This window comes from Pan troglodytes, chromosome 16 (genome assembly GCF_028858775.2).
Source record: "Pan troglodytes isolate AG18354 chromosome 16, NHGRI_mPanTro3-v2.0_pri, whole genome shotgun sequence".
Lineage (NCBI taxonomy): Eukaryota > Metazoa > Chordata > Mammalia > Primates > Hominidae > Pan > Pan troglodytes.
In genome coordinates, this window is record NC_072414.2 from 7,563,232 (window position 1) to 7,577,836 (window position 14,605).

The 14,605-nt window shown below is 40.8% G+C and overlaps 1 protein-coding gene across 12 annotated transcripts in view; it reads left to right on the forward strand.

The window, feature by feature from the left end:
• The window catches only part of OCA2 (OCA2 melanosomal transmembrane protein), a 345,392-nt gene that overhangs the window by 157,365 nt on the left and 173,422 nt on the right, over positions 1 to 14,605 (forward strand). For all 12 annotated transcript variants that reach the window (XM_054667272.2, XM_016927806.4, XM_016927803.4 and 9 more), the window contains one exon: positions 14,264 to 14,391. In XM_054667272.2, coding sequence (XP_054523247.1) covers positions 14,264 to 14,391 — 128 coding nt within the window. The remainder of the gene's footprint in view (positions 1 to 14,263; positions 14,392 to 14,605) is intronic.

Genomic DNA, 14,605 nt, shown 5'->3' on the forward strand with positions numbered 1-14,605 from the left:
CCTGCTGGACAGAGACACTGGCGTTTTGTGATGCCACCATAGCAACAGCAGCTTTCAGGATCATCTTGGCAAGGAAGAGACCGGGGATACAACTGACAGCTGCCTGTAAATGCCAGGCTAGGAATGTGTGTCTCATTTGCTCATGGCCCAATGGCCGGGTTGGTCTTGTGGCTTCACCTAACTACAGGGCTGGAAACCTTCCTGGGGGTCCAGTAGGGAGAAGAGTGACAGGTGTGGGGAGCTCTGACAAGCTACTAGTGAACCGATATACAAAACACCTCCTACACGATTTGTTAAGGGTTTTACATGATATGATGTTTTATCTGGTACTTTGGAATATTACATAGTGGCCCACCAGTGGGGGTGACTAAAATCTGCTTGGATGTTGGTGAGCATGGAATATATCAATCAGAAATGCATTCTATTTGGATTTTGAGGAGCCTGAGAAGAAAGGGGGTTCAGTCCCAATGGCAAAGCCGTGTGATGTCCAAGAAGAGCTGGGTGTGTTTCTTAGGGTCAGGCTGCTCTGTGGCCCACCTCTCCAGGCTCCATCCACATGGAATGCAGCTCACTGCAGTTGTGCAGTCAGTGACCTGGGTGGTTCCCGAGGGCCACAGGAAAACCTGCAATGAGGAGTAAATGTTACTTTCTACAAGAAGATCCAAGTCATGTGGCATTCTGAGAATTTGCATTCCTTGTTTAATGCAGATACTTCAGCTGCTTGTTCATTCACTTGTTGATTCGTTATTTTTGAGTGTGTTTTTACCCACTCCTCACTGTGAGAGGCACCAGGGATACCTGTGAATGAGGCACGATTCCTGACCATGTCTAATGCACCTGCAGCACTGACCTGCCTCTGTGATAATGAACCTGATTCTTTAACAAAGCCCAAATGCACAAGTGCAAAATGAGAATTCTTAACTGCATTTAGCATTATTTCTTTATGCTTAGTTATTCTTGTGTAAGGATTTACTCATTTTAATGAATAAATGAGCATATGAAAAGGTGCTCAACCTCGTAAGTCATCAGTAAAATGCAGAATTTAACCACAATGAGATGACATCATTTTAAGCACTCGCAATTTTAATTCTACTCCTTCATGATATCTAGGGAGCATAATATTCATATTTTACATATCACTGCATTTAATAGGCCCCGAGGGTACCAGAAATTGAGTACAAATGTTAGCAGAGTCTTGTTTGGAGTGGTGAATAATACTCATCATAAACATGGCCAACATTTCAATTAATTTTTTAAAAGTAGAGGTTAGAAAATCATTTGATATTGAGACCTAAAATAGTGAAAATAAAAGTAAGTTAAGAAAACAGCTATGATGCCTTCCTTTCTTGCTGACATTTTTATGAGTTTGTCATAGATGTTCTAGTTCACATGAGTTTTAACAGTCAAGAATACGAAGCTCCTCAGAGCCTGTTTGATTTTCAACGTGTTTCAAAGATGCTTGAGACCACAGGACAGCTCCAATGTTCAGTTAAGCTCTGGTTGGTTCCCCCATGGCCTCAGCAAGCGTATGGATTTAGCTGAGAGACCCCTATGGTACCTTGGTGTGTGAGGCTAGCATAGCCGTCACAGGTCCATCACAGCAGTTGTATGTGAGCTGTCTTCTCCATGAGCCTGTGCAGTCCTCGGGGCAGAGCTCAGTCCAGTCCGCCACTCCCAAGGCCACAGAGACCATACTTGAGTGTGCTCAGGGCATGTGCATCGATGCAGCTGTCTCTCAGTCCATCCCGGGAGCTCAGCCTGCCACTGTCTTTCTCTGACAATGTGAGTGCTTTAGAATGTGAATGAGCTGGCATTCAGGGGACAGCCTGGGTAACTGGTACTTGTGTTTATCAAGGACAAAAATCCTGCCTCTGTGTCTGTGTCTGTGTGTTCTCATTAGAGTTCTTCATATTTGGTGAAACTTACCAGCCTCTAAGCACAGTAACCCTTGAGTGTCCTGAAAGTTTTAGTTACTGCCTTCTAATGGCATATTTGTAGGGCTGTACCATTCCCTGACCCTGCCATCACAATTTTCTCCCTTCCATTTTTGGAAGTGGGGTGGAATGCATACATTGAAACACTTTTGCTGATGAAAAGCTGGAATCAGCCCACTTGGTCTAGTGAGCAATGAGCCTGGAGTCTTGCCTCTGCAAGTTGTGGGCAGAAGGGCTAGAATGCCACCTGGTGAGACAGGGTGGATGCTTAGCTACCTCCTGACCCTCATCAGATCTTAGGTGGCACGTAAGCTGAGGCAGGTGTGTATCTTCTTCCCCTCCTGCACAGCTACATGCACTTCCCTCCCCAACGTGCCCATTTGGTTTAAGAGGACCTAATCTATGTAAGGTTCAGTGGCCTCTGTAAAATAGGGATCCTGCTGAGTGTCTTCATCACATCATATTATGTCATCAAACATCTCCATGTGACTCAACTCCTTTTTTTGTTATGTAGCTTTATTGCAGCAATAACTGACCAACATACCTTACAGTCTATTCATGCATAACATGCAATCACTAGGGTAAGCTGGCCCATCATTTTCTTATTTATATTTGTGACTCAGCTTTTTAAATTGGATATGAAAAGTGCTAATGGTAAAAGATTAGGTTGATAACTTTGACTATCTTAAAATTAGGAACTTATGTCTCAAAGTGTACTACTAAATGAGTGAAAAAGAAGCCACAGAGTGAAAAAAGTGTGCGCAAAAGCATCCATTGTCACATTTGGAAATTATATCTAAAATATGAAAAGAACACCTATAGAGCAATAAGAAAAGACAGAACCCCCCAATAGAAAAATGGACGGAATCTTAAGTAGACACTTCACAGAAGAAGATATTGAAATTACTGAAAGTATTAGTAAGCATATGAAAAGGTGTTCAACCTTGTAAGTCATGAGTAAAATGCAAAATTTAACCACAACGAGATGCCATTATATCCACACCTAAATGGTTAGAATAAAAGACTGACAATACTGAGTGCTGAAAGATTGTGGAGCAGTAGGAAGTGTCATGCATTGCTGATAAGATTGTAAATTTGTACAATGACTTTTGAAAATGATTTGACAGCATCTACTAAAGTTTAGAACAATGTATATCTTCTGCTTAGTAATTTTGTTCATAGTGGTATGCCCAACAAAAATATGTACATTTGCACACCAAAAGACTCTCTGAAAATGCCCATAGCAGCCTATTTATAATAGCCCCAAACTGGAAACAACTCAAATATCAACCCCTAGAATGGACAAATGGTGGGAGTGTCATATAGTGGAATACTATACAGAAATAAAAAATGAATGTATTACATGACTGAATCTCACAAACATGTTGGCCAAAAGAAAAATCTGACAGAAAAGAGTATATGCTATATGATTCCATTTATGAAGAACTCAGAAACAGGCACATTTACTCTCTGGTTGTCAAGGGCAGAGCCTGACTGGCATCCTCGGGCATGGAACCTTTTGATGTGGTCTGCACAATTCAGCCTCTGGGGCAGAGAATGTGTGGGGACGGTGAAGAGAGAGGGAGGGGAAAGTCAGCAGCGTCCCCTCCCCCCCTACTGGCCTGTCCGTATTGGTGGAGATCTTTATTTGAGGCAAAATGCTCAGAAATAGAATAATCTTTATTCTTTCCAACCTCAACTCTTTTAAATGACTCACTTGATGTAATCGAGGCATTTCCTAAGCCAGATTGGAAACCACGCAGAAGCTTCCAGGTGTTGAACGGAAGCCATTAGCTTCACTCTGAGCTTTGGTGTTGCAGCTACAGCGGGTATCTTGGGCAGTCACAGCCACTTTCTGGGTCTAGGAGGGAGAGGGCAGATCTGGAGCTCGATCTTCCTGGTTCTAAGCCTGTGTCCTGCAGCACACAGCAGGTGCCCATAAGAGCCACTGAGTGTTGGAGCTAGGCTTTAAAATTGCTGTGAGGATTGAATCAGGTAATACACACAGGCCTGAAGAGCAGTGCCTGGTGCACGATTGCAAGAGATATGAACAAACAATTCAGGCTGATGGCCAAGCAGTGCAGGAAGACACAAAGATTATAAAAAATGGTCTTTCTTTTGCTGGATTTTAAAGGGAAACTAGAAAGAATGGGAGTTTTCTCTTGAGAGAAAGCCTGTGCAGTCTACATGATAATTGAGTAAGTAGTTAGGTGCTCCCTCCTTCTGCTGCCATAGCAACTGCCTGATGCATGGTGCTATAATAGACCTTAACCCCCTGGTCACCCGGCTCCTTCCGACTTTCTAAGCCAGCTCATTCCATGCGCCCTGTCCTACTCACCCACCCAACTGTGGAGTGGGTGCTCCCCACAAGGAAGCACTGGGTTTGCACCCTGGAGGTTGAGTGCTTGGGTAAGTGAGAGAGCTAGAATTACCCGAGGAACAACCACAGTGTAGCTGCGCAACAGAAAGTCCTTGATTATTTGTGATCTCACTTGGTCTATTTCAGGCAGTTGATGGCCAGTACTCATGTACTACTTCATGAAAGGGTGGCAGGCAGGGTGGTTTGTACTGTATATAGTATGCACAGTCCATCTGTGGGTTTTCCTGTTTGGAAGGATGAATATGAGATGAGTAACTGTTGAGATACTCTCTGGAGATGCATCCTGTGTGCCTCAAGGTACATAGGTTAGTTCATCTTAATTGATCAGGACAGTACTGCCTTTGGTCAAAGTCAGTTACGCAATGTCCAGGGCAAGGAACTGTACAGTATGTCTTTTATAAAAGATGACAAGGTTTCAAATAGAACAAAATTAAGTTACATTTCTCAGTATATTCATCCAATCACACTGTGACAAGAGATTTGAAATAAATAAACCAGATCTGTTCATAATTAGCAAAATCATTCCATCAGAAGCCTGAGCGTATCAGAGGAATGCAACGTGACAGCATGGAAGGAAATTCTTGCAGACTGGGGATTGAATCCTGGCTTCACCCCAGCAAGCTGTGCAGCCTGGAGAAAACCAGTCCATCTTCGGGAGCCTCAGTTTCCCCCTGGGCTGGGGTGCTGAGAGATGCCCAGCAAATGCCTGTGCGTAGGAGGCTGCTGGGGGACTGGTGAAAGCCCTTTCCTACTTTCCTTTGAATCATGTTGCCCAGGGCTTTAGGAATGAGGGAAAAGAGGCTCCTTTAGCTATTTGTTCGGCATGGAAACTTGACTCTGTTGGAGACACAAATGAAAGTACAGAGCCACTTATCTCAGATTTTTTGAGTTGAGTAATGGCAAAGCTCTTGGTGAGAGATTAATGCCCACTCGAGGAAAGGGTTTGATAGAAGCTCCACAGGATAAAGACAGGTCACGTAAATGGTACTTTTCATCTGTATTCATCTCCACTCAACTGCATTTTTAATTTTTAGGAAAAGAGTCTCAATGACACATTGTTAGAATTTGTAATAGAATGTGAAGCTGGAAACTGGGATGTTTCCGTCAGTGGCTTTTGCTTCCAGTACACTGTGGAAGAACCACTGCCTCACCCTTTGTCAGTGTCCCTGAGGAGCCGGTGCTGAGCAGAGCAGCCTGGAGCATTGCTCACAGGGACCGGGGCTGCAGTAGAAGGTGTGGTCTGGACTCAGAGCAGGACCAGGCGATACCAAGCAGACGAGCTTATGCACCGGCAGCCTGATTAGTGCCGCTGGCTCTGCAGGCAGTGCGATTAAAAGTAAGAGGGAATTGAGGTTTTGCAGGGACAAGGTCTTCATTCGATTGTAGGCTATTGCAGGGAATTTTTCTAACAAGACAAATCTCCGTGACTATGGAAACTTTCTGAAGTTGGATGGATGAGTGCTATGGCAGGAGTTTTGGCTGGAGGAAAGCTCAGGCCTCCACAATTGATAAGAGAAAGCAGAACTATAAAAAGAGCCCTAAAGGACCTTCCAGCTTTTTGTCATGACTGAAATTTCTCTCAGAATCATGGAAAAGAACTTGTGTTCTTACTGACTTTTAGAGAGAGCTTCTTATTGCTATATAGCAGAGAAAGCAAGGGATGCCATTTCTGGGGTCAAAAAGCTTTACCCAAGAGAAGTGAAATTGGAGCAATTATTTCTTACTGAGAATTTAAAGAAAAGATGTGGTGATCTGTGTTAGAGGAGTGGTGAAGGAATCACCATCAGATGTGTTGATCAGATAAGCAAGTGTCTGTTTGTCTTCTGAACTGTGTGGTACGTGCCCTGGAGAATTCAAGGAAAAGTAACATTCTGGTTAGGAGACAAAGCTAACATAAGTAGAAATTAGGCCACTGCAGCCTCTTTGCTGAGAAATCTCATTGACTTCTCCCTGTCTAAGACTGGGGTCCCAACATTTTTGCATGATATAAAACATGGTCTGCCCTTCACATGCTAAATGACAATGTCCTTCCCAACCCCATCTTCCTTTTTAAAATGTTTCTGTTGTAGTAAGAAAAATAATATATCATATGCTTAAAAAATATATGGTTAAAATGGCAAGGCTTGTGTGATATATATGTATATCACATAAAATTGTGTATGCATATAAAGTATGTGATATGTATATGTGTATAGATATGTATCCATATGTGATATATACATATATGTTTTATGTATATATCAAATACATATGTGATATGTATATAACACATACAATTTGTCATTTTAACTATTTTTAATTGTACAACTCAGTGGCATTAATTACATCACTGTCAGGCCTCTGAGCACAAGGCTGCACCAGATAGCCTGAGGCAACTGAGAAGTACAAAAGAGGTGAAACAGCCAGCTCTTGTCTTAATTGATTGACCAACCTTACAACATTCCGCTATGACTTGTTCCTGCGCTGTCCCAACTGATGGATCCATCGACCTCGTGACATTCTTCTTCTGGACAATGAGTCTTATGATCTCTCCAGCATGCACCTTGTGACTCCCGCCCTGGCCTGCAAGAGAAAAACCCCCTTTAACTGTAACTTTCCACTGCTTACCCCAGTCCTATAAAACTGCCCCATCCCTAACTCCCTTCGCTGACTCTCTTTTCGAACTCAGCTCGCCTGCACCCAGGTGATTAAAAAGCTTTATTGCTCACACAAAGCCTGTTTGGTGGTCTCTTCATATGGACACGCGTGACAATCACCATTACCATTATCTCCAAAACATTTCATTAACCCCAAGAAGAAACCCTATAATCATTAAGCAATGACTCTCCATTTCACCTCCCACCCTGCCCACCCCTGGTAATCTCTTAATCTACCTTCTGTCTGTTTAATGTAATCACATTTGTTTATTTCTGCTTTTTTTCACTTTTGCTGTCATAGCCTAGAAATCACTGCCAAGTCCAATATACTGAATATTTTCCTCCATGTTTTCTTTTAGGAGTTTTATAGTTTTAGACTTTATGTTTAGGTCTCTAATCGATTTTGAATTAATTTCTGTATATGGTGTAAGATAAGGGTCCAACTTTATTCTTTTGCATGCAGATATCCAGTTTCCTCAACACCATTTGTTAAACAGACTGCGATTGAGTAGTCTTGGCATTCTTATCAAAGATCATTTGACCATAAGCATACGTGTTTATTTCTGGGCTCTATATTCTATTCCATTAGCCTGTTTTTTTTTTTCTATGCCTTGTGATTTATTTTTGGTTGAACACTGAACATTTGAATATTATATTGTAGTAAATCTGGAAATCAGTTTCACTCCCTTTCCTGGGGTTATTATTATTTTTTTTTATAATTGAAGGCTGTAGTAGTCTTGTTTGTTTTGTGACATTTCCAAACTATTTTTGAAAAGACTGTATTCCTTGTCATGTATGGTCACTGGAATCTCTGTTCCTTAGTGATTGCTTACTGTGTTCGGCTAGTGTTTTGACACAGATTGATTTGAATTCCAGGAGCTAAAAGCAAACAAACCACCACAACAAAAATACCTCTTCCTGTTTTATAGATTGGCTCTGTGCTAGAACCCTCCTTCAAAACTTAGCCAGGCTTGCACTGAGACTAGGCATCAGCACAAGCTGAAAGTTTTGGGAATTCTCCAGTCTTTTCTGAGCATGGGCCTTTCCCTAGGCATGCAGGTGGCTTTCTGTATCTCTGCCTGCCCCCACCGCCCCCCAGCTCTGCCCTGCCCCGCCCCATGTTTGTTTTTGAATATCTCAGTTTCACAAAGAAACTCTCCCCAGATTTTGCTCCTATTCCTCAGGTGGCACATTATATGCTTGTCTTTTCCCCAGGCATCTGTGGTTTGGCTTGCAGTGATTTTGAACAATGCCTGCCATTTTCCTGGCCTAAGTTCTGCCTTAGGTGAAACAGATGAATGCCTTGCTTCAGTGCCTCAGCTACCCTCCAGCCAGGTTAGAGCAGACATTCACAATAGTTTGTGAATAATGCTGCTCTTCTCTACCTGAACCAGGGAGCAGGGTTCACCTCCTTTGTGGAACCTTCTCTCAGTCCCCATATATTGTTATTTTTTTCTGGGTGCTCTCCAATGGTTTACATCTACCTATAGTATTGCATTAAGTATAACGTTATTTACATACATGTGTTCTCCACTGGACGTCGAGGCCCTTGGAATTCAAAGTGGTGCCTTGCTTACATTCCCATCTGTATCCCTTAAGCTCAGAGGCAGGTACAGAGCAGGTTTCCAAAAGTGGCATACAGAACAATTTGGATTTAGGGGACATTCAGTGAGGACCAGATGAACAGGAGTGTTTCCTGATATTGTGAGACAGTGGTCTTGCAAAAGTAGACAAGTGGGTATACTTTGGAAAGCAGGAGGAACCGTAGGAGACAAAAGGGTAGTTTGGATACCTCTTCAAATTCTATACATCATATTCAATAACTGTCATTGTTTTCCAGAAAATAATCTATATTTAAGCCCTTGAAGGTAGAGTAAGAGTAATAGAAATAATTTGAGACAATAAGAACAGATCATTTTTGTTTTATTTTTTTAAATGCAAGGTACAGGCTGGGCGTGGTGCCTCACACCTGTAATCCTAGCACTTTGGGAGGCTGAGGCTGGTGGATCACCTGAGGTCAGGAGTTCGAGACCATCCTGGCCAACATGGTGAAACCCCGTCTCTGCTAAAAATACAAAAAATTAGCCAGGTGTGGTGGCGGGCACCTGTAATCCCAGCTACTCAGGAGGCTGAGGCAGGAGAATCACTTGAACCTGGGAGGCAAAGGTTGCAGTGAGCCGAGATTGTGCCACTGCACTCCAGCCTGGGTGACAAGAGCAAAACTCCATCTCAAAAAAATTAAAAAGAAAAATAAATAAATAAATAGATAAAATAAAATGCAAGGTATAGAATTGTCAAGAACTGTTTAAAAGGATACTTTATTCATCCAGGTAATTCTTATTTAAGAGATTTTTTTCCCCTCAAATATGTAAACAATTGAGATCTTAGTACTTTTTTTGTTTTGTTTTGTTTTTAAACTGAATAGTATTCTGTTTCTCCTAGTTGCAAGCTGGCCCGATCCACTCTGGTCTTGGGGAACTCCTTTATCTTTTTGGTGGACCCTAACTTTAGTCTCTAACTCTTGAAAGTGGGAGATGGCTAGCTCTGTAACGCTTATAATGAAAGTCACACACATAACTATCAATCGGATCCATATTTAGTTGTGAGCAGGCATATGTCAGTTTGTGCAACGTGTTTGGCTAATTTGATGATGCCCCAGTTCTTTGAACTTTTAGTGTTCTAAGCACATCTTGTCTACAATGTTTACTGGAGACAGCAAAAATATTCTAAGAAAATTCAGTGAACCTTAGAGTTGGAATCAGAGTGTTTAGAGATGAAGTGTCAGACCCCCGCCCTGATGAAGAGCCTGGCTCAGTCACCACACTGAAGAGCTCCTTGAGCCTCTTGATACTCGCTTACTCCTGACCTCCCAGCACCTCCATCCTCAGGCAGTCTCTGACCTGTTTTCTGTCACTGTAGATTAAGAGTTGGCAAGCTTTTCCATAAAAGAGTAGATAGAAAATACTTGAGGCTTTTTAGCCATACACTCTCTCTCACAAATACTAAATGACTGGGTTGTGGTAAAGCAGTCATAGAAAGTATGTAAATGGGTGGCTGTGGATGTATTTCAATAAGATTATATTTATAGAAACAAGCAGGGGGTCAGATTTGACCCATGGACTATAGCTTGTCAAACCCTGCTATTTAAATTTTCTAGAACTTTATATTAAAAATGGTATATATGTATATTTGGTCTGGCTTCTTTCATTCAGCAGAATTATTTTGAGATTCATCCATGTGGTAGCATACATCAATAATTCATTCCTGTTATTACTGAGTAGTATTCCATGGTTTGAGTATTACACCATTTTTTTGTACACACATTCACCTGTTGATGGATATTTGAATTGTTTCCAGTTTTTGACCATCAAAACTAAGACTACAGCAAACATTGTGTTCAATTCTTAGTGTTACCTTATGCTTTAATTTCTTTTGGGTAAATACTTGAAAGTGGAATAGTGGGTTCATATTGGTAGGTGTATGGATCATGTTTTTAAAAACTGCCACGCTGTTTTCTGGAATGGTTGAACCATTTTACACTCCCACCAGCAGTGCTTGAAAGTTCCTGTTCCTTCATCTCCTTGTCAACATTTACTTTAGTCAGTGTTTTTGATTTTACACATTCTAAGGTAGATAGTGAAATGTCATTGTGGTTTTACTCCACGTTTCCCTAATGGCTAGTGATATTTGACCATCTTTTCATGTAATCATTTGTCAATCTTATGTCTTCTTTGCTGAAGTGTCTGTTTAAAATATTTCCCATTTGAATTGTGTTGTTTACTTGTGGAATTTGAGAATTAAAAATTTATATATATATATTCTAGATATTAGTCTTTTATCAGATAGATGATTTGGAAATATTTTCTCCCAGTTTGTGGCATTTCTCTACTTTTACTTAACAGTGCCCTTTGAAAAACAGGAATTCATAATTTTGATAAAGTCCAATTAATATGATTTTTTCTTTTCATATATTATGTTTTTACTGTTATGTCTAAGAAAACCTTTAACTCAGGGTCAGAGATTTTTTCCTATATTTTCTTCCAGAAGTTTTATAGTTGTGTTTTACATTCAGGCCTATAATCCATTTGTATTAAATTTCGTATATGATTAGTGAACAGATCAAAGTAAAAGTTCTTTTGCATGTGGATATCCAACTGTTCCAGCACCATATGTGGAAAAGACTTCTCCTTCTGTATTAAACCACCATTGAATCTTTGCAAAAAAATCAATTGACCATAAATATATGGGTATATTTTTGGATTCTCCATTGATCAATTTATTTTGATGCAATATCACATTGTTTTTATTGTTGTTGCTTTATAATAAATCTTGAAGTGAGATAAAGTATATTCTCAAACTTTGTTCTTTTTTTTTTTTTTAATAAAAGTTGCATTGGTTATTCTAGTCCTTTGCATTCTTATGTGAATTTTAGAATCAGTTTGTTAATTTCTACACAAAAGAATGCTGGGATTTATACAAAACATTCTTAGGAAAAATGAAAGAAGACATAAATAATTGGAGCTATATATTGTGTTTATAGATCAGAAGCTCCTATATTGTTAAAATGTTAATTTTTCCCAAATTAATTCATACACACCTCTCTGCTTCAAAGGAGTCCACCCTGTAGTCCCTGATATTAATGGCCATATATGTTATATTACATAGCCAAGGAACTTTGCAGGTGGATTTAGGTTATAAACCTCCATAAAGGGAGATTTTTCTGGATTATCCAGGTAGATCCAATGTAATCATAAGGGCCCTTAAAAATAAAGAGAAGGATAGAAGAGCCAGTTAGAGAGCTGTGACAGAAGAAGAGGCAGGAGAGATTTGAAGTGTGAGAGGGACATTGCTGACTTTGAAGATGGAGGAAGGGAGGCATGAGGCTGGGAATGTGGGTGCCTCTGGAAGCTCAGCACAGCTTTTGGGTGACAGCCAGTAAGGAAACAGGGGCCTCAGTCTTACAGCTGCAGGGAACTGGATTATGTCAACACCTGAATGAGCAGAGAAACAAATCCTCCCCTAGAGCCTCCAGACAGGAACACAGCCCTGCCAACACTGTGGCTGTGACGTCATGAGACTCTAAGCAGACATCCTGCTGTGAACCAGCATCCTCTGACCTATGAAAATCATGATATAATTGAAAACTAGTACACCTTTTTATATCTATAGAATCTATAGTCATGCCACTGATCTTCTTCTTGATACTGGAAATTTTGTTTTCTCACTTGCTCTATTCAGATTGGCTAAAAGTTGACTGATCTTACTGAGCTTTTGAAAGAAGCCAGTTTTGGTATCATTGCTTTTCTCTAACATTTTTTCCATTTTCTATTTCATTGATTTCTACTCCAGTCTTTATTATTTCTTTTCTTCTACTTATTTTGGGTTTCATTTGCTCTAACCAGTAAGGAAAAATATAACCAGAACAATTAAACAAAAACTTTATGAAAGAAGACATATGGATGTCAAGTAAGTAAAAGATGCTCAGTGTTGGCTGGGCATGGTGGCTCATGCCTGTAATTCCAGCGCTTTGGGAAGTCAAGGCGGGTGGATCACTTGAGGTCAGGAGTTCGTGACCAGCCTGGCCAACATGGTGAAACCCCATCTCTACTGAAAATACAAAAATTAGCTGGGCATGGTGGTGCACACTTGTAATCCCAGTTACTCGGGAGGCTGAGGCAGGAACATCACTTGAATCTGAGAGATGGAGGTTGCAGTGAGCTGAGATTGCACCACTGCACTCCAGCCTGGGCCACAGAGTAAGACTCCATCTCAAAAAAAAAGATGCTCAATGTCATTAGTCATGAGAAAAATGCAATTGGAAACCACAGTAAGATCCCACTACACATCCATTGGAATGTCTAAAATCAGAAAGGCTGATCAAATGTTGGTGAAGATGTGGAAGAACTGGAATTCTCATACACTGCTGGTGGGATTGTAAAATGATAAAATTATTTTGGAAAATAGTTTTGCAGTTTCCTAAAGCATAAATGTTGCATATAACCTTGCATAGTATTAAGCTATCATATATCCAACCATCTCATTCCTAGGTATTTAGCCAAGAGAACTGAAAGCATGTGTACATACAAAAACTTGTATATGAATGTTCATAGCATGTTTATTTGAAATAGCCAGACACTGGAAACAATCCACGTGTCCATCAATAGGTGAATGGTATGTACATTGTAATATAGCCACACACTAGCATACTACTACACATTAAAAAAGATGAACTACTGACTCACACACCAACAGCGAAGGATCTTTTTTTTTTGTTTTTGAGACGGAGTTTGGCTCTCATTGCCCAGGCTGGAGTGCAATGGCGTGATCTCGGCTCACCACAACCTCTGCCTCCCAGGTTCAAGCAATTCTCCTGCCTCAGCCTCCCAAGTAGCTGGGATTACAGGCATGTGCCACCACATCCAGCTAATTTTGTATTTTTAGTAGAGACGGGGTTTCTCCATGTTGGTCAGGATGGTCTCGAACTCCTGACCTCAGGTGATCTGCCTGCCTGGGCCTGCCAAAGTGCTGGGATTACAGGCGTGAGCCATCGGGCCCGGCCAACAGTGAAGGATCTTAACATGATTATGCTGAATATTAATTTTTTTGTCTGGATGATCTGTCTATTGAGAAACAGTCAGACAAAAAATACAACAGGTGGGGCGTGGTGGCTCATGCCTGTAATCCCAGCAGTTTGGGAGTCTGAGGTGGGCGGATCACTTGAGGGCAAGAGTGTGAGACCAGCCTGGTCAACATAGTGAAACCTCATCTCTACTAAAAATACAAAAAGTTAACTGGGTGTGGTGGTGCATGACTGTAATCCCAGCTACTTGGGAAGCTGAGGCTCCCCAGCTTGAGCCTGGGAGGTGGAGGTTGCAGTGAGCTGAACTGCAGCCCAGCCTGGGTGACAGAGCAAAACTGTGTCTCAAAAAGGCCCCCAAAACAACAACAACAAAAAACTATGGTGCAATTTACAGAAAACCTGCATTTATAGAAAATTTAAGCCAATCTATAGTGAAAGAAAAGAGATGAATGGTTTACTGGGAGTGTGGGGGTTGACAAGAGGAGCTAGAGGAGGTACAAGAACATAGGCATGAATAAACTTGTAGGGTCAATGGGCATGTTCATTATCTTGATTACAGTGTTGGTTTCATGAGTATACACATAACCAAATAGAAATTATGTGCATTTTACATATATGCGGTTTGTAGTATGACAATTATTCTTGATAAAGAAAAAGGCAACCAGAGGTTAAAGAAATGAATCGGTGTGTTAACAGTGGAACTATATCTCTATGTCTATTTACTTATTTTCAGGATGGATTGCTATTCTGGGTGCCATCTGGTTGCTAATTTTAGCTGATATTCATGATTTTGAGATAATTCTACACAGAGTGGAATGGGCAACCCTTCTGTTTTTTGCAGCGCTCTTTGTTCTGATGGAGGTAAGATTTTAGAACTTTTGCCATATGGCATTTTACCTGATTTTTGTATTTCATGTTTTATTTGGTGAATGAAGAAAGCCTACATCTATTAATCTTTCCTTATATTCTCTAAGTGGAAAATAATGGAGGTTGTAATTGGACTATTTTAAGTTAACCAGCTTTACCTTAGCCACTGAGAGATTTCTGACAGCACTGCGTATTTGTTTTTTTTCTT